We start from the raw sequence: 22,139 nt of genomic DNA, 5'->3' as shown, positions 1-22,139 counted from the left end.
TCTCACAACCTGCTGCCTTCACCATTCCTACACAGGCTGGGAACTACTGGTGGTACCTACAGACCACAGTGGGATTTCATTTTATGTCTGAGAATCTGCTGCTTGTCCTGCCAGAGAATCACCTCCCTTCTGTCACTTTGCCCTTCAAGGCTGTGGAGATCTTCTCATGGTGTGTTGTGCTGGCTCTTTGTTCCAGGATCTGCTGGTCTTCCTGGCCTGTTTATCCATGGCCATAGCTTGCTGCCCTGGAGCTTGCTTCACACCACCTTCTCCACCAGATTTGTTACCTGCCTTTTCCAGCACTGGGGAGGGAGAAGGAGTTAATACTGGGCACTGGGGATCATGCAGTGGATCCAGCTGTGCAGTGGCCCATAGCCAAGTTATCACTCACCACTGTGTTCATTAAAATAACTTCTAAACTCATTCTCATGCCTCTTACACAGCTGAATGTGTTCATTTTGGTTCATACAATAAAGGTGTGGAAGCTTCAGTCATTGGCAGCAGGTTTAGTTGGTGATTTGTACATGTAAAGGTATTTGAAGCTCCTACATTTGGATGCTTTCTGATCTATCATCTTCTCTGTGATACTGGAGGTGCCTTTTGTTGAGTTTCAGGGGTTCTTTGTGTTACAGAAACCTTGGGTTTGCCTGTCATGCACCATTTCCTTTGAAGAGTTAGAAGAATTAGGCTTTGGACTTCTCAGGCCTATGCAGGGCTCCTTTATCCCAAACACTCAGCCTGACGGGAAGGTTTAAAAGCAGAGAGAATGTTTCTTCTCCTGAGGGCTTGGCATTCAAGAGTTGACTTTCTTTTCTGACCCTGTGTCCTGGCACTGGAAGGCTGGGTGAGATCCCCCTACAACATCACCACATACCTCACTTCAACAACTTCCTTCAAATCTTGGAAGAACCTTCTTCAGAGGAAAGAACGGAAACCCCCTGGGGAGCCCCAGCTGGAAGGCCCTGGTGCAGAACACCTCACTTGGAGTACTCTTGTCCTGATTTCCAAAATGATCTTGGTGATGGCTCATAAATACGTGCTCTGACCCTCTCTTGGCATTGTCTTTCAGGTACAAAGATGATGTTGACAGTCCTACAGAGGAGAGCGGGAAGCAGAAGGTCCTGTACAGCCTGGAGTTCACGTTTGACGCCGATGCCCGTGTTGCCATCACCATCTACTGCCAGGCTACAGAAGAGTTTGTTGGTGGCATGGCAGTGTAAGTCCTGGGCTTGTGGGCACGTGGAGGGACATGGGAACCCTTGGGTGATGAGATCAAACATCTCTCATTAATACATCTCTCATGAATCACCCCTGAGGGCAGCGCTGCCGCAGACGGTGAAGAGGGAAATCTCTGCTTTCTCTGTTTTGTTTTATGTATTCTGATAGCTTTGAATATTACTTTCACTTCCCTTCCCCACACAGCCAATATCTTCTCTTGTTCCCTTTTTGGTTAGTTTTTTGGGTTTTGGGGAAACCCTTCTGTGTGCAACAAAGGAGAGGAGCTCACAGCTGTGTGCCTTGTCAGCAGGATGTTCTATGAAGTGAAAAAACCCACCAAAAAATCACCCTGCCCTTCAATACTACCTGTTTTGTTGCTTTTGTTTGTTTTTTTTTCTCCAGAACACCTCATTCACTGGATTTCTGTGTTCCTTGGGACAGGAGCACCAAGGCCACCAAAGTAAAGTTCAGTCTGAGATGTGTATAGTGAGTCTGTGGAACTGAGGCCCACCCAAAGCCCCTCTTGGGATTAACGAGCACCTCAACACAGGCTGTTGGGAGATGGTTGGTGGGAGGATCTGCTGCCTGAAACCCTGTGTGTTTCCTGCCAGTACGTTTATTACCCTTGGCTAGTTGTAGAAAGAATGGTCAAAACATCATCCTTGGAGTCTTTCCCACATCCTGGTAGTCCATTCTTAGAGATTTCAAACCCTTTTTATCTAAAGCAGCACCTTTAAACCATCCCCACCAGCACTGTGTCCCATAAGACTGCAGAAGATTCCCTCTCTGTATGAAAAGGTGGCTGAAATGTGCTCTCCCTGGTGTGAATTTGGTACATGTGAGGTGTTAGCACATTACAGCAGGATTCTGGTGGCCATGGGACAAAGATTCTCCTTTATTTTTTTATGGATAAAGGAAGGTTGAGGCTGCAGGAGCTCTTGGCTTCCTCTAGGAGAAGCTTCTGGCTGCTCAGCAGCTCTGTGCAGGGAGTGCTGCTGGCTTCTGCAGTGGTGCTCTGCATTTGGGGCAAACACATTTTATGGAAGGGATCTCAGAGGTTTCAGCAGGGAGAAACAGGGATGACAGGCCATAAAATGGCTGTTTTATGCAAAGCATAAACATCCCAGTAACGACCAGTGAACAGGGTATTTTTAGAAATGAGACAAGCTCAGCGCTCCCATCCAGATGTGCATTCCTGCAAACTGGAGGATATCCTGATCCAGACTTTTTGTTCAGACCCCTTCTCTTCTTCTGTTGAAGCCTGTTGGCTGCCTTTATTTTGGGGAGGTAATAAATGAACTCCTTTTAAGGCCTTGAAAAATATCTCTTAGCAAACTCTGAAAGCCCTTTGATTTAGATCCAGTTTTTCCCGAGCAGAGCTGAACGCTGCAGGATGCCTTAGAAATCCTCATCAAGCTTCCATGTTCTGTCTCTTAAGTCCTTAGGTTTCCTGTGAATTTAGTGCTAGTGAAGGTGCTGGAATGGCAGCCTTGGAGATTGAAGTCCTCTTTTCCTAACAAAGGTACAACATGGAGAGGTGCCAGTGTCCCTTGTGCTGCCCTGCAGTGTTCCTTGTTTTTTGACCCGAGGAGGAAACAGTTTGTGGGTTAACGTGGAGAACTGAGGGCCTCTATGGCCAGGGTGGATGCATTTACATTGTCAGACTTCAGCCATGGCTTAAATCAGCCAGCAAGTCTTGGTTTAAGTCATTGATTTTAAACTTATTTTGCATATTCACTTGTTGGTTTGCCTGAAAGGAGAAGGTTTGTCACTGGTCGGTGACGATGAAACATCTGCACTTACAACTTGGTGTCAACTTCATGTTAAACCTTGTGCTACATTTATCCAAGAGCTTAACTCTGTGAAAAATACGTATATATTTTCAAATGTCTCTTTTTTTTTTTCCCCAGACTCCTACTTTTGTGTTTTGTTATGTCAAAATGAAAACAAGAAAAGTTATTCTCGAAGGAAAAGAGACATTTATATTTTTAACCCGTGTCTTGAACCAAACTTTGTGGGGTTGAAAGTGCAGCTAAATCACCTGAGACCTGCTCTGTGTTGGACTCTGTCTTGTTAAGCTGTGCCTTTAATAATTAATTAATTGAAGTATTAGTTACTGAATAGAACTGTTTCTGGACAGAGTATGTTTTCAGTAACTAGTAGCTCTCCTCTTGGAACTTTGTGGGTTGGTTGGAGGAGGAGAACACAGTTTCTGGTTCACTTAAGAGCACATTTTACTGAAATTTAGTGCTGTGCACTGAGCCAGTGACTGACACCAGTGCTGCTGCCTGTTTTTTAAAGCTTATGCAGCAGACATGAGCTGCCTAATTGCTTTTTAAATTTGATTGGAGCAATTCCTAGGCAGTATTTCTGGAAGTTAACACGACTGTCAACTTCAAAGACTTTTTTCTTTAATACACATTTTTTAATCCACCCTGTCCATGGTTCACTGAGCTGGATTTAGATGTCAGAGGAGAACCCTTTGGTGATGAACCCTGCCTGTCTCTGCATGAAACCAGGATCAGCAGTTATTACCTCCTTCACCAAATGTAGGTGACAATGCTGTGCTGCCCCATGAGGGTGGCAGGGTGCCAGGGTGTCCCCAGGGCACTACACTTGAGAAGTCAAAGCACTCAAGATTTAGCTCTTACTTCCACTGCTGGCCTTTTAATTAAGAAATCATACTCTAATTTCCCCCTAGGATAGGAGTGATTAACTGTCCCTGCTCTGGAGTTCTTGCACAATAAATATTCTACAGGTAGGGACATGGAGAGATGCACCCAAAGAGGGAACCCTTTGGGAATCATGATCCTGATTTCATGCAGATGTGTAGGTAATAAGTGCTGGGGGAAGTGAGATACAAATATAGACTTTACAACCTGCTTTCATTCACCCCAGACTATTTTTCCATCTGGAAGTGGCTCATGGGAGCACATCCTGGGGCTAGAGCAGCTGCCTGAAGTAGGAATCTCTGCTTCTCTGGATTTGCTGGCTGCTAGTAAAAACCTTTTGAAGCTCTTGATTTCAGCTTTGCAAAGCAATTCTGAAAGGGCAGTGGTATCATTCATTGCTTTGATTTCTTTATTTCTTTTCAAATTCTGGTGGAAAAAAAAAAAAAAAAGACCTGGGCTGCATTCTGAAAGCTCTGAGCAAACCAGTTGCATTTTTAATGCAGTCATAGGAATGCAGCTGGGAGTTTTTTCTTTTCCCAATTTTTTTTTGGTGCTAACAGCTACATTCAAAGAACAAGCACATGCAAAAGCTGCACTGTGTATGAATTAAAAACTTTTGTGTCCAGCTCTTGATTGGGAAGAAAATTATCTTTAAAACAAACTACTTTTTTTTTTTTTTTCCACTCTCCTAAATTGATGCTAAATCTTAAAATGGGAGAAACTTTCTGGACTTTTTGTCAAAAGCAGAAATTTTCTCCTAGTCCCCAGCCTGCAGCATGGCTCCTTACAAGTGCTAAATGAGTTTTCCTTGCTTCTCTGCTGGAACAACCACTGATCCTGATTGTATCAGCACTCCTGCTCCTGTGAAACTCCTGCTGGGGACTGTGTTGTGTTCATTCAGGTTGGGAGGGAAGGTGGCTGTCCCTGAGCAGAGGGACAACTTGTGGTGGAGCCTCTGCTCATCTGAGAGCCACAAAGCCCTGGTCTCCATGACCAAAGGGAAGTATTTCTCTCTGCAAGCCAGAGAGTCCAGGGGAGGCCATGAAAATGATCAGAGGCCGGAGCAGCTCTGCTCTGGAGCCAGGCTGGGAGAGCTGGGGTGTTCAGCCTGGAGAAGAGAAGGCTCCAGGGAGACCTTAGAGCACCTTCCAGTGCCTGAAGGGGCTCCAGGAAAGCTGGGGAGGGGCTTGGGACAAGGGCAGGGAGGGAGAGGACAAGGGGGATGGATTAAAACTGGTAGAGGGGAGATTGAGGTTGGACATGAGGAGGGAATTCTTGGCTGTGAGGGTTGTGAGAGCCTGGCCCAGGTTGCCCAGGGAAGCTGTGGCTGCCCCATCCCTGGCAGTGTTGAAGGGCAGGTTGGATGGGGCTTGGAGCAACCTGGGCTGGTGGGAGGTGTCCCTGCCCATGCAGGGGGTTGGATCTAGATGATCTTGAAAGTCCCTTCCAACCCAAACCATTCCATGATTCTGTGATGATTCTATGGTTGTTTGGGCTCTGTTTAAGAGCTGGTGGCTCCATCAGTGTGTGCTGCCTGTCCTGACCTGTCTCCAAGGAGCCTTCAGCAGGCTTTCCCACATAATAGTGCTGGGAGATGTGCTCAGCTATACCCTTCCCTAGCCAAGATCTTGGGAACAGGTAGCTCCTGGCTTCAGCCAGCCCTTTGTCCTGAACTGTTGAACCCTGGGGGGTTGTATCATCACTGCTGTGAGACCACAGCTCACCAGTGAAGTCTGAAGGTGAAGGTCTGGCTGTTGATGCTTGCAGAGGTGTCTGCACCTTGGCAGCCCCGTGCCCAGGGAAGGCTGCACCCAGCACTTTCTGGTGCTGGTGCAGGTACCTGTAGAAGCCTCTTGGATGAAATGGGAATTAGTTTAAGTCTCGAGGGGGCTGCTGCCCTCACTCTCTGAATATCTTCTGTCCATTTGCTTTGTGGTGAGCCTGAAGACTCCTTAGAGGAAAACATCAGTTCTCAGAGGACCAGCTGGTGCTTTACCCCAAGGGTAACAGAGACCAGATCTGCCTGTGTCCAGAGCCTCTTTAATGGCATGGAACGAGCAGTGACCTGCCTCTGAACACCTCACAGCCTCCCATATCCTCTGGTTTATTTATTTCTCTGGTTGTGTCCATTTTCTTTGGTTTTGGAAATCAGCAAACTGTTCCACTCTGCTTCTGTTTCCTGTGGGAGTCCCCCCCGGGGAGTTTCAGCACAACCTCTTCCCTGAGGATCTTTCTGCTCTCATCTTTGGTTAGTGGTGGGTATGCTCCTGGGGAGCTGGCCTGTGATCTGCCTGCCTTGGGGCAAGTGGTATTTCTCAGTTTGTCCTTTTCTTTGGCTTCATCTTCCCAGCAGCCAGGTCGAAAGGTCCCCTGCTTGGGGAAACCATCATAGCAGCTTGACTGCTCACCTGGGAGGACAAGCCTTGTAGTGCTCTGTGTCCCTACCTGTCAGCTTCAGAATGTCCTGCAAACAAAGAGAAATTAGCTGTCAGAATCTGTGATGCTAATTGGGTTTTAGGACTAGGCAGGTGGAGAGGTAGCTCCCAGCCTGCAGTAGAGGTGGTTGGCATGTGCCTTCTGCAGTAACTGCTTCCTGTGTTTGTCCCCTTCGATGCTTTAGGACACTTGGATGTTTTTTTGGAGGCTGGAAACATGTTCATATTCTCTTTTTTGGGGTGTGCCCTGTGGATGCACCCTCTCTTTTTGTGGCAGAAGCCTTGATGTGCACACTAGCCTGTTCCTGGGAGGGCCCCTGGGATTCTTCCAGCTGTGGGCATCCTGCTGACTAGCAGGAAGGATTGTGTAGTTAGAACATGACAGCAGTGGTTCTTTCCTCAGGGGAAGTATCAAACCAGCCCTGTAGCTGGAAGCACTTAAAACAACCAGCTCTGAAGACATGAGCAATCTTGGCAGATCAGGAGCTGATAATAAACATGACATCAGAGGTTTGAGTTTTGCAGCCCATTCTTACGAAAAAGATCTTCCTCTTTGGACAGAAAAGGTTCTTTTCCCTCTCCTTGTTGTGTTGCCAGGCTTTGTTTCCCCATCATGGTGAGAAAACACAATGAAAATAGGTCTGTTTTTCCCTTTCTCAGGGCTTGTGTTGCTGAAGCACGATGGGTGTACTGGAGAGAGAGATATATATATATAAAAAATATAAATCTCATTTCCTTGTTTGTTTTACACTCAGCACAAACATCCCTCTGCAGCCTCTGAAGCTGATGGTGGGCAGGACACTGCAGTGATGATGGATCCTGTCTGCATGTGGAGGTTGGAACAGCTGGTTCACAAAATGAAACCCACGTGAGGCGGGTGGCTCAGCACGTGGCTGTTTCAGTGAGGCTTGCCTAGACAGAGGCACCCAGCTCTTCCTTGGGTTATTTCATAGCCTCTGCCTGCTCAGGGCCTTTGAAAGGTGCTCTTGCTGCTTTTGGCTGTGGTGATTGATAGGGAACCCTTTGTGCAGGGAGATTTCTGCTGTGGGAAGAAGTCAGAGGCCAGTGCTGTTGCTTGCTGGGCACAAGCCTTTCAGCTGAAAGCTGCTTTGATCCAGGCACACACCAGTCCCCAGGGGAACTGCAGTGTGTGAAGTTCACAGGCTGGAGAGCTAAATTCTGTAGGTTTCACTGAGCAGACAAACCCTCTGTCTTTTAAGAAGAGTTCTGGCCTTTGTGCCTGTGTGTAGCTGTTGTGTGAGCCAGTGGCTTTGAAGGCTGGTTGGACTGGGGAGCGTGGGGCTCTCACCAGTAAGTCCAGCAGCTGAAGGCAGAGCTCTGCAGGAGCTGGAGCAGGATATGGAGCAGGTGTTTGTTTCCTCTTGGAGTGGAAACTCAGTCCTGGGAGGAAGGAGGAGGGAGGAGAGGCCTGGGAGGGACAGCAGTGTACCAACTTAGCACCCAGGTAACCTCCAGACTCAATGTGGGAGCCCTTCCAGCCTGGATCTTGCCTAACTTGGACTGAAACCCAGGGCTACAGCCTTCTTACCTTTTGATAGTGTTTCTTTTATCAATAAAAATCACTTTGAGTTGAGCTACTTGTCCCAATTCCCCTCTTCCCCAAAAGCTGACCTGGGAGATCCTGGCCCAAAATGAAAGGGGAGAGTGTGGATGGGAGGAAGAGGGAACAACATGCTTGCTCCACATCAACTCCTGGCCCTTTTGAACACCAGCAGAACTTGCCTGGCTCCCTCCTTGTCACCTGTGAGAGGACATGGGGCCTGCCAGGCAGTCACAGCCTGCAGCAGTGGAAAGTTTGGTTCCTGAGTATCCTCTAAAGCTCTCGTGAAACTCTGTCTTGTCCTCAGTTCACTGCTAATTGCCCCACAACGTGGCAATTGCTAAAGAGAGAGGCCTCAGACTGTCCACAGGCTCTTCAAAGCACAGACTGTTTTCCTGAGCAGCTACTAGTCAAAAATGGAACCTCAGGGCATCCTCCTTTCCTCTGAGGAATGGGGTCTGACCAGGGCTCTGTGTAATTCTCAGGCAAGCTGGCCAGGATCTTGGCTTGGGCTCCTTGGTCAGGGGTCCCAGCATGTCTGTGGTAACAGGAACCATCTTTGGACTGTGTGAGGCAGCCCCAGGTGGAGCTGAGCATGAGGAGCACAGCAGTGAAGAAGTAGGCACGAGTTGAGACTGATGCCTTGCTGAGAACTTCCCCAGGTGCTGATCAGGGATGAGCACGAGGTGGAATCACCCCCACAGGTTCTTGGTGCATCTCCAGTGAATGTGCAGCAACAGAACTTGAACTCTGCTTAGCCAGAGGTTCCTGAAAAGCTCCCACTGGTGCCTCAGGAGCTACGTAAGGTCTGAACTGTGCATGGGGAGAAGCCTGTGGGAGCCCCAGGCTGAGTTTCTCTGTGCAGGCAGCAAGTGTTCCTCAGATGATGGTGAAGGAGTGAGACTGAAGAACACTTGGTTTCCTGCTCTCTCAAAACCCACCGTATTGTGGTCATGGGGCTCCTCATTTGTCTGTTCTCTGATACACAGCTGGTGTGGGGGAGTGGGTGGGCTTGGCACGAGGGAGGAAGGAGTCAGCGTGGGGTAGAAGCTTTGCTTTGTGGCTGTGAAGGTGTGTCAGAGAGCTTACAGGAGGAGATGGGCTGCAGGAGCCCTGAGGACAGAGCTGGGGGCTGCTGCTGCACCGAGATACCTCGTGTTGCTGGTGCTTCTCACACTGGCAGGGGTACATGAGCAAGCAGACAGGTTTAATTAAGTGTGACCATGGATTTCTGTTTGGTCCTGACCAAACAGGACAGGCCTGGCTTCATCTGCCTGAGCTGCAAGTGACTGCAAGGAGGTTTTGTTAGACCTCTGGTCTGGATGGGGAGCTGGCCTGGGGCAGTCTGAAAATAGCAGCCCAAAAGTTCAGCTTTCAGTTTTTATGCAGGGAGAGGCAGCATGTTGCACCTCTGCTATTCTTTATTCTTAATATATGCTCTTTTTTTTCCTGTAATGCATCTCCATGGCTCTCCAGAGCTTCTCCAGTGTGGTTTGCTGTGAGCACACAGCACCACAGGCAGGGGATAGAAGACTTGTGAATGCAGCAGGTGAATTGGTGTGATCCTGGCTTGTTTTCCTGGTGTAGAGTGGTTTGGGCTCCTGGTACTGTAAGTGCAGCTCCTCCAGCCTTCCTGGCACTCCCCATCAGCATGTTGACACCCCTCACCCAACCCTGCTGTGGTGCATGTCATCCAGGCAGTCTCTGACCTCCACTCTCTCCTCTGCACTTTCTTTCTGGTAGGTTCCTGATTTGCTGTCACTTTAGATAAGTCACTCTTCCATCCCTTGCCTTCTCAGCAACAGAGGGAGAATTGTTGCCTCTCTGCTGAGCTGAGGAGCTCTGAGAGCACCACAAAAGGAGCTAGATACAGGCTTGCTCTATTCATTGTGCCTGACAGCTCAGTAAATAAAACTTCACTCAATTGCTTGCTCTGTAATTCACACATAAAAGACCTGTCACTGTGATCTCTCCCACACCGTGCTTGAAATGTGAAGGATGGAGTGAGACCTTCTAGGAAAGCAGTACAGTTTCAGAGCAGTACAGAAGAGGCTTGGAGGGGAAGGTGTTGTCATAAATAACACACTGTACTTGGCAGGGAGAGCAGAGACCATGGGGTGGCCCTGGCCATTGTCATGGCCTTCCAGAATTGAACATGGATCTGGTGACACTTGATAAGCCTTCTGGATCCTCAGAGGGTGTAGGAACTGTGCTGGCTTTTCCAGAGAAAGGCAGCAGTTCACCCACTGGGGGAGCCTGGTTTTTCCTCCTTGGGTTTGAGAGGAATTCATAAGTGTTCATCATCTTCTGGTATCCAGGTATTTATACCTTCAGCTGCAAAATGCATCCTCATCATGGTGCTTTAAGGCTCTGTCTCACACTGCTGGCTGGCCTGAGCCCTGGGGGGCAGCTCCTGTCTCTGTGGGCTCTTGTCAAGTCTCCACAGCATCACTTAAAGCTGAGTTTTAAGGTTCGTGTCCTCTCTAGTCACCTCTGCCAGCCCCATCTTCACAGCTCTGCTGTGATGCTCAGTTCTGCAGTTCTCAGTTGACTCTGCACCTTGGGCTTTTCCCACAGCTTTTCCTTCCCCCCCCCCTTCTGGAAGCAGGCTGCCCAGCCCTCCTGCTCCTTGCTGACAGAAACCAGAAGCCTCGGGTGCAGAAAAGCTTCGTGTTGCCATCTCCTTCTAGTGTGCTCCACAAAGTGTGCTTAGGCTGGAGGAACTGGGAGCTTTCCAACCTCTGTGTACGTCCCTGGTGATCTGTACCTGTCTGTTCCAGAGCAGCTGAATGTCCTCACAAGTCCAGAATCCTGTCCTTCAAGCAAGGATTCTCTTTGCCTCTGGGTACACTCTGTTAACTGTTTTCCTTGATGGGGCTTCCTACTGAATCAGCCACATCCAGTGCCTCCATCTCCTCTGCCACTGTCTCCAGTAGTGCTGCCCCTGTTATTTGTTGAGAAATAAGAATCAGCACCACCTGAGGAGCTGCCTCTCAGGGGATCCTGTGTGATATCCCAAGCTGAGTTAAGGAAAAACTCAGCCTGGAGTTCCTGGTGTGTCCCTGGGGCCTGTCCCCAGGCTGCCTGCTCAGTGGAGCACAGTGACAATCGAGTTGGAACAGTCAACAAGGCTTTGAGCTGTGTGTGGTGGCTGGAGGGCAGTGCTTCCCAGCCTCACCCTGTGAAGCTCTGCTTAGGAAGTGATGCTTAGTGTGCAGAAGAGCTGACATCCCATTGCTGGGACCAGCTGTTGAAGTGGTTCTTAACAGAGCTGGAGCTTGACCTGTCTCATCACTGTGCTGGGGAGGTGGTTGTTTCTGCAGTGGAAGACTCTTGGGCAAGGGATCTCTCTCACTTCCTCTCTGGTTTGTCAACATGCTCTGAACACACAAGTGGTAGCTCTGCAGCAAAGGCTTTGGTGGTAAAACCAGCTTCAGATGTTCTCACCCTGCTTTCCTGTCCCTCCTCTCCTGTGCCAGAATTGCACATCCAGCTCAGAATTCACCTTCCTGAAAGGGGTGAAAACTTGATCTTGTTTTGCCACTGAAGCCCACTCTGTAGTGATGGTCAGAGGGCAATGAAAGGTTCCCCTTGGAGTGAAGCTCTAGGTGGAATCTGGGGGCAGAAGATGGTGGATGGTGGCCATGGTCCTATTCCAGAGATGTTTATCCCAGCTTGACATGCCAGGGTTTCAGTGCTGGGCCTCAACAGAGTGGAAGAATTGTGACTGTTCTTGAGGTGGCCAACTTGGAGGACTGTTTGGTGTCTCTGGTGGTGTTGGTAGCCCTGCAGCACCTCTGAGGAGGAACACAGGAGAGAACTGGCATGGTTTTTGGTTACCAGGTTGATGGGGAACCAGGGACTGTTCCTCCCTGAAGACCTGGCCCGTGGAGGCACAGGAGAGCTTTCAGCACCCTCTTGGGTTGGCTGTTGCCACTGTTAGGTCCTTGCTCCTTCTTCCTGGCTTTCCTGCAGAAAATGAGTCTGTGTGCTGGGCTGAAGGCAGCGTTGCCCAGGCCCTGGATTTAGGGAGCTACCCTTTCCCAGGCTGCTGCACCCCACTGGCACCCAGTGCTTCCAGGCAGCTCCCTATGGATCCCACCAGGCCTTGCCTCTCTGTGCTGCTTTCCCTTCCCTCTGCTCACCTTCTGGCTTTGACCTCTCCCTTCCCTTCTTGTCCCCCCACTGATGGCTGCCAGCTCCTGCCAGCTCTGTCTCTCAGAGCTGCCACTTGTGATTCCTGAAAGCTGGACAGGTGGGAAGGAATGAGGGCCCAGCAGAGCAATCCTGTGTTACATCAAGTTCCTTTTCTCCCCTCTCTCCAGATACAGCACAAAGAATCCCTCTCTGCAGTCGGAGACGGTTCATTACAAGAGAGGGGTGAGCCAGCAATTCTCCCTGCCTTCCTTCAAGATTGATTTCTCAGACTGGAAGGATGATGAGGTAAGGCTCTTCTCAGTGTCCCCTTCTTTCATGGAATCATGAATTGTGGAATGGTTTGGGTTGGAAGGGACCTTCAAGATCATCTAGATCCAACCCCCTGCATGGACAGGGACACCTCCCACCAGCCCAGGCTGCTCCAAGCCCCATCCAACCTGCCCTTCAACACTGCCAGGGATGGGGCAGCCACAGCCTCCCTGGGCAACCTGGGCCAGGGTCTCACCACCCTCACACTAAAGAATTTCCTCCTCATGTCCAATCTCAGTCTCCCCTCTTCCAGTTTTAATCCATCCCCCCTTGTCCTCTCCCTCCCTGCCCTTGTCCCAAGCCCCTCCCCAGCTTTCCTGGAGCCCCTTCAGGCACTGGAAGGTGCTCTAAGGTCTCCCTGGAGCCTTCTCTTCTCCAGGCTGAACACCCCAACTCAGCCTGTCTCCAGAGCAGAGCTGCTCCAGCCTCTGAGCATTTTTGTGACATCCTCTGGTCTCTGTCCATGAGCAACATCTCTAAAAAAGAAGGAAGCAACATCTCTAAAAAGATGAGATAAAATAAAATAAACCAAGAGACGTTTCTTTCCACATTCCTGTAGTCCTAGAAGCACTGGACTCCATTTAATGCCATGTAGTTATGGCTGGAAGACACCCTCTCCCAGCCTTCATGTGAGTGTTGTGTCTGTGAGTGCTGGTAGGTAACTACCTAGGAAAAAAAAAGCCAGAAGGAAAATTAAGAAGAAAAAAAGAAAGGAGAAAGTAATCTTTTTTGTATTTTGAAGAGACTGAATAGCTGCTGTCTTGAAGTTACAGTCATAACTATCATCAGTCCCGTGCCTTAACAAATGCTGTGGTGGTTACCAAGAGCCTGCAGAGTCTGGTTTCCTGATGTCTTGGCTTCTCTGCCAATGTATGATTTCACAAGTTCAGCATACAAAGCCTGGAAGAGCTGCTTCTCAGTCCCTTCTGTCATCTGAGAGAGCTGGGAAGTTGGAACTCAGATCCCTTTCTTCTTAAAGAACTGAGAAGCTTAATTCTCACTTCTGTTCCTTCCAGCAAGGTTTTAACTCGAGTACCAAAGTCATGTCCCTTTGACAGCTTAAAAGGAGAGATGCTGCAGAAAAATAAGCCCTCTTGGCTTGATTCTGCTGCATCCTCTCTCCTTCATTGGCTTTACAGGGAGAAAATGTGGAGCAACACTGTGATTGGGAAGAGTTTCTCCCATTTCAGCTCTGCAGTCAGGTCCAGTCAAATGCATCTGGAGAAATCTTAACTAGTCACTGAAAGGCAGCACTTTCATCTGAAGCAGCTGGCAGAGCTTTATCACTCAGCCCTGCACAATTGCACACCTCAGATTGCTTTCCAGCTTTGTGACTGGTCTTGTCCAAAAAAATCCAGCTTGACTTCATGTTTTTGCTCAGTGTAAGACTCACAGATGATGTAGCTCTTGGCTGGCCAACAGAAGGGGAAATAATTATGTGGGGTTGTTACTTGGAAAGCTTTCAAAAAGTGTGTCTTCATGGTGTATTGGTTTGTTTGCACATTATGGTGTTTGGCTCCTGTTGAGAGAGTTGGTTTTAGGTCCCTAAAAATCAATGTGAAATGGACCCTTAAAGAGGCCTTTTTGTTTGAGAATGCAAAACTTTACATGGTCAAGTAACCACGGTTCTGAGATGTGACTTTCCCTTCAAATGGACAAACAGAAACTGTTGTTGTAGAGTAATAAATCAGAGCAGGAAGCAAAGCAAAAACCATAAGCTTCTCTCAGCATTTTAAATCAATTGTCCTCGATGAATTTTCCCTCTGTGGCTTGCCATAATGGTCCAAAAATGCAAGCTGGAAAATAGTGGCTGAGTGAGTCTCTGCTCTAACAAATACTGAGAGGTTAGATGAGATTTTTGTGTTTGTTACTCGGCTGCTTTGGAAAGAGAATAGAGGTTGGTAGTTTAAAGGAGGAATAAAATGTAAAACCATCATTATGAGACCCCACATGGACAACTGGGTTCAATTCTGGAGCCCCCAACATAAGGATGTGGAGCTCCTGGAGTGAGGCCAGAGGAGGCCTGGAAGATGATGGGAGGGCTGGAGCAGCTCTGCTCTGGAGCCAGGCTGGGAGAGTTGGGATGTTCAGCCTGGAGAAGAGAAGGCTCCAGGGAGACCTTAGAGCACCTTCCAGTGCCTGAAGGGGCTCCAGGAAAGCTGGGGAGGGACTTGGGACAAGGGCAGGGAGGGAGAGGACAAGGGGGAAGGGATGAAAACTGGCAGAGGGGAGATTGAGGTTGGACATGAGGAGGGAATTCTTGGCTGTGAGGGTGGTGAGACCCTGGCCCAGGTTGCCCAGGGAAGCTGTGGCTGCCCCATCCCTGGCAGTGTTGAAGGGCAGGTTGGATGGGGCTTGGAGCAGCCTGGGCTGGTGGGAGGTGTCCCTGCCCATGCAGGGGGCTGGATCCAGGTGATCTTTACGGTCCCTTCCAACCCAAACCAGTCTGTGATACTATGAAAACAATATCCCTTGAAGTCATCCTACTACCAATCACTTAGGAGTGAATCAGTGAGAATTAAATAACAGGAAGTCCAAGCAGAGACCCTTTCCTGTGCCAGCCTCAGCTGGTGTGTCATGCCCTGTCTGTGTATAGATGTTGTACCTGCTCTGACTGTCTCCTTTGGAAAGTTGGTGTCTGAACTTTCAATCTTCCTGCTCTGTTGTGTCCTTTTCAGCCCGGGGCCCCGTTATCTATCTGGAGTCTTGTCTCCAGGCAAGCCTGGTGTGCACTGTCTAACTTCATCTCCTTTCTTTCCCTCAGCTGAATTTTGACTTGGATCGTGGGGTGTTCCCTGTGGTCATCCGGGCGGTGGTGGATGAAGGGGATGGTAAGTATGTGCTGCTCCCTTGGTCTTCTCCTGCCTCCTTTTGGGGTTGTGTGACTCCTTCTGCAATGAGAAAAACATCTCACTCTTAGCCAAGGCTTGGGGAACCTTTCCAGAATGAAAATCTTCCAGGAGTTCACCTGTGTGAAAGGTCCCAGCTCACCACGGGTGCTCACGGAAAAACATCCTGTTAAAAATCACCTCCATTTTTTAACAGGAAAAATGGCCAATTAATGTTGGGATGATGTTCAGGAGAGCTCCTGGCTCTGCCACCAGTGCCAGGCACAAACTGGAGCAAGTGACTTCCTCTCTCTTTGAATTTTGCAAGGAGGGAGCTGGTCTTTTCCCCTCTTTGGGGGGTAAATTGTCCTCATAAAACCTTTGCCTTACTCGGGTGGATTTTCCCCTAGGAACAGGAAAAGAAAAGGCTGTAAAATGCTTTGTATTCAACCAAATCCATCTTTGTTCAGCAGTTTGAAATTCTCCTGCTTTTTCTGAAGGGTGCTGAGTGTTCACAAGAAAACAACACAACCTGTGATGAGAAATAAGAATATTGCTGATTTGTTTTTTTTTTAAAGCACGTTGTCATTTTGGAGAGGGAAGTCCAGCAGGTGTGGGAGGCTTTTGTGGTCAGCAGGAGCAGCATTTCACTTCTGCATTTTGCCATGTGTTGTACAAAATTGAAGGATAATCAGAAAGGGAAGGGAAAAAAAAGCAAAGCCCATTATTGATGCATTGTTTAGTGCAGTCACTCTGCTCAGTTTTTTATGTTCTAGGTGTCAGAGTGTCCAGAAATTGGTTGCATTATTTGACAGTCCTCCAAGCAGGCTGAAATAGAACTGGGTGAACCAATTTTAGCAAAGCAGGGAGCAGCAGAAAGGAAATGACTTCTTAAGTGCATCTATTTGTAGTGACTTCAGGCACTGTTAGTAAAATTGACATGTATGTATATTTCCTGACCACAAATATAAAACACCTTCCTCTGTTTTTCTGGAGCTTTTGGTGAGATATTTGTACTTTCTAATGCTGAAGGACCAAAAATAGAGCAGGGGGGCAGCATGGGAAGCACATATTTATGCACATACCATGGCCAGTCTTAGCCAAGGTGGACTATCACCTACCTTAATAACCTGGGAAGGCAATTGCTTTAAATCCCCTACTGGAAAGAACATCAGCACAAAAATAGGTGACATTTAGAAGAGATATGAGGAAATTGTTGTGTATTTTGGTTCTTTTTTTAACTGGCTGGAACTGGAACGAGCTGGCTTAGTGTGTTTGGAGCACCTGGAAAATTACAGGCAGCCTGTAACTGCTTGTGTTCAATAAAATTGAATGTCAAATTAAAATAGCAGTCAGCAAGATGCTGGTTGGGAATGAATTCTGCCAGGAGATGCCTTGAAGAGCATGAGTCTAGGAATGGAGGTGTTGCCTGGTCTCTCTTGGCTTTTCCAACTGTGGAGAGGGACCTGAATGTCAGTGATTGAGTGAGCTGGAACAGCCTTGCTCTGGGCTGGCAGTGGGGGGAGCAAGGAGGTGAACTCCCAATCTGAGCCTCTTTCCTGCCTGCTCTTATGTTCCTGAATGCACCCAAACTGCTGTGACCCATCCCAGTTGTCCAGCAGACCTGCAGACGTGGGCTCTCCCATTCTCTGCTGTTTCCAGACATGACCCAGGGAATGGATCCTCTTGTCTCTGCTGTCCTGGGGGAGCCCAAGGGAAGCTCTGGAGCTCCTCTCCCTTTTAGACAACCCAGGAGCTGCTTCCTTCAGCTGTTCCCTTTCTGGCACAGAGCTGATGGAAGTGTCTGCCAGCTCTCCTGCACGTGCTGAACACATCCTTCCCTTCCTTAGTGACTCCTCCATCACCTCCAGCTCTCATGTCCACATGATGAGTCTCAACCTCATTAAGCAAAAGGCTCCAACCAGTTGGAGCTGAACAGAACCTCAGTGTCTTGCACCAGAGAGAGGGGGCTTGTAGCTCTAGTCTGTGTTTTGATTTGCTGGGGGAGCCATGGATGCAGTGCAGAAACCTCTGGCAGCTCCTTCTCAGTGCTGAGGGGTTGAGAGGGAATCCTTGAGTTTGGAAGAGGGAAGACATGATGTTTGTCTTTGGGGAAAAGATCAGAGAACTGCTCAGAGATGTTGCAGGGTCCAAAATTGGTATGAGAAAGAAATGTTTTATAAGCACATCAGATTAGAGTGAAATAAAGTGATAAGTACCAGGGCTGGAAGTGCTGCCAACTGCTGTTAAACCAGATGGATTTGTTAATCTCTGTGATACATTTAGGTAATTAAAACCAGACATTTGAGGAGAAGACAGCATCCCACTGAGCTCTTTGTTTTACTTTCCCTTTCCAACCTCTGAAGATAAAGTGGGATAGTTTGGAGCACCCAAGATGATGAAAGCAAGTCTGTGTAGGGCCCACCAGAGAGAGCCCTGCAGGGGTTTGTTCCTGCTCTGCAGGGGTGTGAGATCAACCAGCCTGACAACGAGATAAGAGTAGTTTTAAATTGCAAGAGGAGATAAAATAGAGCAGGTATTGTCTTAGAAATTGTAAATGGACTAAAATCCACCTTGGGGTAGTTCTGTGCTTGTGCTGTTGTCAAGGTTTAACCAGGACTGCTCTTTATTTTGCAGTGGTGGTTGAGGTGACGGGTCATGCCCATGTTCTTCTGGCTGCATTTGAAAAGGTAAAGGAGTTCTTTTTCCCCTTTGTCCCTGTACATGTAAACATTTCCATGGGTCATTAGTTTGTGCAACACTGAGCACAGAGGAGTCCTGACCCGTGACTGGGCTTCCCAGTGCTGTTGTAGTACAAATAATTGCTTGCAGCAGCTTCTGTGTAGCCTATAATTATCATTTGTACCTGAGCTGGTCACTCAGCTAATGGGGACTGGTGTTTCCTGTCTGTGGGGAGAGGGTGTGTCAGTGCCTGGGATGTTTGAGGGTGGGAACTGCTGCCCTGCAGTTTTCCAGGGCCTTGTGATGTCTCTGCAGCACTGGATGTGTCGTGGCCAGACCTTGTTGCACCAGAATTTGGCTTTAGTTTACAGGGAGCACCAAGCCCTTGGAAAGAATTAGGAAACATCCTGCCTAAGGACTTGGAGCTCCCCCACTTTTGGGTGGCATGTTTGATGTAGCTGACTGCTGGTAAGGCCAAGCCAGGCTGTACACACAAGCCTTGATAACAAAATCTCTCTCGGTGATAATTGGACCCTGAAAACAGTTGCAAGACCCATGTTGTGTCTGGATACTGCAGACATAATCTTGGGCAAGAGATACTTCTTGTGACATGCTGAAGTGAGGCAAGAGATGCTGGAGCAGAGCTGGAAATGCAAGGGGGAGCAGCATTGATGCTGTGCTGTTAGAAATTCTCAACACCTCCAGGCTGGCATGTGGACTGACTTCTGTTTCTCCATCTGCTTGATTCCTGCTGTAGCCCTGAGCAAGCTGACAGATCTTTCTCTGTTCCTCCTGGGTGGATAATGTGGATGGTGACAAGCTGAGTCAGAGGGCACAGGAAGCACAGTCAGTCCCAAGGAAGCCCTCTGGCTGGAAGGTGCTCTAGACTGATTTTTTGGTTGGGCTTGGTACGTGAAGAAAATGAGTTTCCCTGTGTTAGAAGGGCTGCTTTGAGCACTGGCCCTGCAGGTAGTTCTCCTCTTGGCAGTTAGAGATCTGTCAGAAGTGAGATGGGCAGCTGAAGCACCCCTGGGACTAGGGCAGGGATGTTATTCTTTATTTTCCTCCTCCAGCTGATCTGGAAAAACAACACAGGCTGAAATCCCTGCCATTGTTCAGCAGCACCTGGGAGAGAACTGTGTGGGTAGTGGGGCCTTGGGGAAGGCTGCAGTGGTTGGATCCCATCTCTCCTCTTGGTGGGAAAGTGCTGGAGATAAAGAACCCCTGGCCTTGCCAAAAATGATTGTTCAGCCATTTCTGAGGAGAGGAAAACAGATGAGACCACCAGCTTCCTGCATGATACAGCTTGATTTTGAAGGATCCCACACATGTTTGCCTTCCTCACCAGTGAGACTCAGCTCTGGCCCCCTGGCTGTTGCCTTCACAGCTTTGTGGTGGGAGCCAGCTTCAGGTTTGGCTTTGGATCTGGTGATGCAAGTGGGTTTTTTACTCAGAATGGAGTGTGTCTAGTTGCTGGTTTACAAGTATCCAAACACTGTGCTGTTGCAGTAAGCTCAGCCTCTGTGGTCAGGGAGTAGAGCTCTTCCCTTGGACCTGGGCTTGTCCCAGCTTCCTGTTCTAGCATCCTGTGACCAGCACTTGGTAATAGCACCTTATGGAAGGCAGGAAAACACACACCTATTGGAATGTGTTTGCAAAAGTGAAGCTTTAGGATTTCTGTCTCGTGAGATTGGAGAGTGACTTGAACTGCTCCAGCTTTGGAAGGAGGATTCCAAGGATTTTGGGGCAAATTCCATGTGCAGAACCTCTGAGCTCTCTGGGGGTACAAACGTGATGGCAGAACCCCCCTTAATGTCCAGAGAGCTGAAGGAGGAAGGCAGCAAAACTGGGAACCAACTACAGCTAGTCAGGCCATTCCATCAGTGCTGGGTTATATCCCATGTCCAGGTCTCAGCTCAAGGATTCAGTGCTTCCCTAATTTTTCCAGTCTGTGCTGTGAGAGGGAGATGCTCTCTGCTGGGGCCACTTCTCATCTGCCCCTGAATGCTTCAAACAAGATCAAAATCTTCCTTTTTATTAAAAGGCACAAGGCAAAGTGCTTGTAGACTTCTTTCTTCTCCCTGTTTGATTAAAATATCTTCCCCATCCTTAGAATAATTGCAGCTTTTGAAGTGTAGGTCCATAAATCCAGAGGGGGCCCTTGCTAATAAGCCCTGCTGCTGATCACCAGAGCATGATCAGAGGACAGACAGACCAGCAGGCCTTGGTCACTTGCTATTGATATATGTATTTTAAAAATCAGAACAGTAACCTTGATGCTAACTTGGCACTTGGTGTTCACCTGGAAGATGGGATTGTTGTGGTTTTTTGGAGCTTTTGTCCTTTCTAACCTCCCTCAGTGAACAGCCCCATGTCTGCAGGTGTTCTCAGCAGCAGTTTCACCCAGGTCTCCTTTCCTGCTCTGTAGACTCCAGCAGAGGAGGTGGTTGGGCCCTAGTGAATGATGGGGACAGCAGAAGCAGCACAGTGCTCCTGTCACCAGGTCCCACACTGGGAATAGGGTTGTTCCAGCAGTGCCAGCCCTGAGCCAGTGAAGCTCAGGTGGGCTCAGAAGGTGCCTGTGGAACATGTGTGACTCGTTTCCAGTGCTGTCTGGTGGACAAGCCTTGTTCTCAGCCCCATGCCAGCCCCCTGCTCTGCTGGGACTCTCTGCCTCTGGAGCTGGGTCTTATTTAGGGTGTTCACAAACACCCCTGCCAAGTCTGGCTGGCCTGGTGAAGAAGTGTTTGCACCCAGTTGGACTGAAGCAACCTGAGAGCACCCAGTGGGTTTTTGTGCGTGCTCTGACCCACTTCAGCCAGGTGGAACTTCAGCCAAGTCCATCTCCTGCTGCAGTGGGGCAGAGGAGGAGCCCTCCAGTTCCCTGTTCCACCAACTCCCCTGGGAGCCGTTGCCCAGCAGGCTGTCCCAGTGGCACCTACACCACCCTTCTCTGAAGCAGCAGACACCAGCTGTGACCATCACAAGTCTGTTCTACTCTTTCTTTACACACTTCAGCTGTTTAATTCGTGTCCTTTCTTTCCTCCTAGCACGTTGATGGCAGTTTTTCCGTGAAGCCCTTAAAACAGAAGCAGATTGTAAGTACCTGGTTCCTCTCTACTGCTTAATTAAAGCCATCTCCTGGTGTCCCATGGGTGTCCAAGCTGTTCCCAGTGGGAAACTTCTATGTTCATTCCCTGGGAGCCTGAGATCTCACCTTGTTTGCTCAGGTGCCACAAGCAAAGGCACAGTGAGCTGCTGGCAGCCCTAGGGGGGTTGTTGCACAGCCAGATGTGTGTTGGGGGCACAGATATATGGCAGGACTGGCAGAGCAAGGGTGAGGGTCTCTGGGCTCCTCTGGGAGGCATCACTATTCACAGATCCTGTCTTCCCTGTACGTTCCTGCCTTGCTGGAATTTGGCACTTGAACAGAAAACTGGCAGAGTCCCTGGACATCCCACAGGATGGGTGGTTTGTGTGCAAATCAATCAGGCTTGTGAAATGGAGCTTCAGAGCTTCAGCAGCATGAAGTACAGCTGTTGATGTGCACTGCCACATCTCCTTCACTCTGTGTCTTCTGGTGTGGAAGGATATCTCTGCAGGCTCCCTGTGTCCCACCTGGAGGCTGAAAGCTTTCCATACACGTGTGTTGAGTTATATGGGGATCATCTCCCTGCACAAGCTTCCTCCTTGTCCTTGGTATCTTTGGAGCAGTCCCAGGGGCTGAGACCTTTTGGCTCACCTTGCCTGTCCCCTCTGAGTATGCTGGGACTTGAGCAGTCACAGAAGAGCTCTTGCTTTAAAGCTGCTGTGTATGTACCAGGCTGCACATGTCAGGAGGGCAAGGGCAGAAGGCAGAGTGGCAAACAGGGAAACATCAAGGATCTGAAGCCCTTTTTTAGCCCAGCCCAGGATGGTGTGATGCACAGAAGCTGTGCACAACATTCATGAGCTGCTGAAAAGCTGCTCATTTATCTTGATAATGGGTTTGAAGTTTATAATTGTTTAGAAAGGGCAGTTTCCTGGCTGGGAGCTCTCTGAGCTGGTGCTGGGGTGCTGTGCACCCAGTGTGTACCATTCTCCATTTGGCACTCCAGGCTCCCCAGAGAGGGTGCTGTCTTGCTAGAAGTGCTCTCCAGGGGAGTTCCCACCCTGCCACAGGCTGGTGAGCTGACTCCTGCAGGGAAACAGGGTGTGCTTGTCTGTCTTTACTGGCAGATCATGTCACCTTCCCACTCGGTGTTTGGTTGTGGGTACTTTTTTATTTTCTATTGGC

At 48.9% G+C, this 22,139-nt stretch overlaps 1 protein-coding gene across 2 annotated transcripts in view; it reads left to right on the top strand.

Annotated features, from left to right (window-relative positions):
* Window positions 1-22,139, top strand: part of MGRN1 (mahogunin ring finger 1) — a 52,927-nt gene that overhangs the window by 15,854 nt on the left and 14,934 nt on the right. For both annotated transcript variants that reach the window (XM_051631934.1, XM_051631935.1), the window contains exons 4-8: window positions 1,070-1,216; window positions 12,212-12,329; window positions 15,118-15,184; window positions 17,819-17,871; window positions 20,914-20,961. In XM_051631934.1, the coding sequence (XP_051487894.1) occupies window positions 1,070-1,216; window positions 12,212-12,329; window positions 15,118-15,184; window positions 17,819-17,871; window positions 20,914-20,961 (433 nt within the window). The remainder of the gene's footprint in view (window positions 1-1,069; window positions 1,217-12,211; window positions 12,330-15,117; window positions 15,185-17,818; window positions 17,872-20,913; window positions 20,962-22,139) is intronic.

The sequence above is a fragment of the Apus apus genome, chromosome 14 (assembly GCF_020740795.1).
Source record: "Apus apus isolate bApuApu2 chromosome 14, bApuApu2.pri.cur, whole genome shotgun sequence".
NCBI lineage: Eukaryota > Metazoa > Chordata > Aves > Apodiformes > Apodidae > Apus > Apus apus.
The sequence above is the reverse complement of the archived record's forward strand: the minus strand, read 5'-3'. Positions and strand labels throughout refer to the sequence as shown.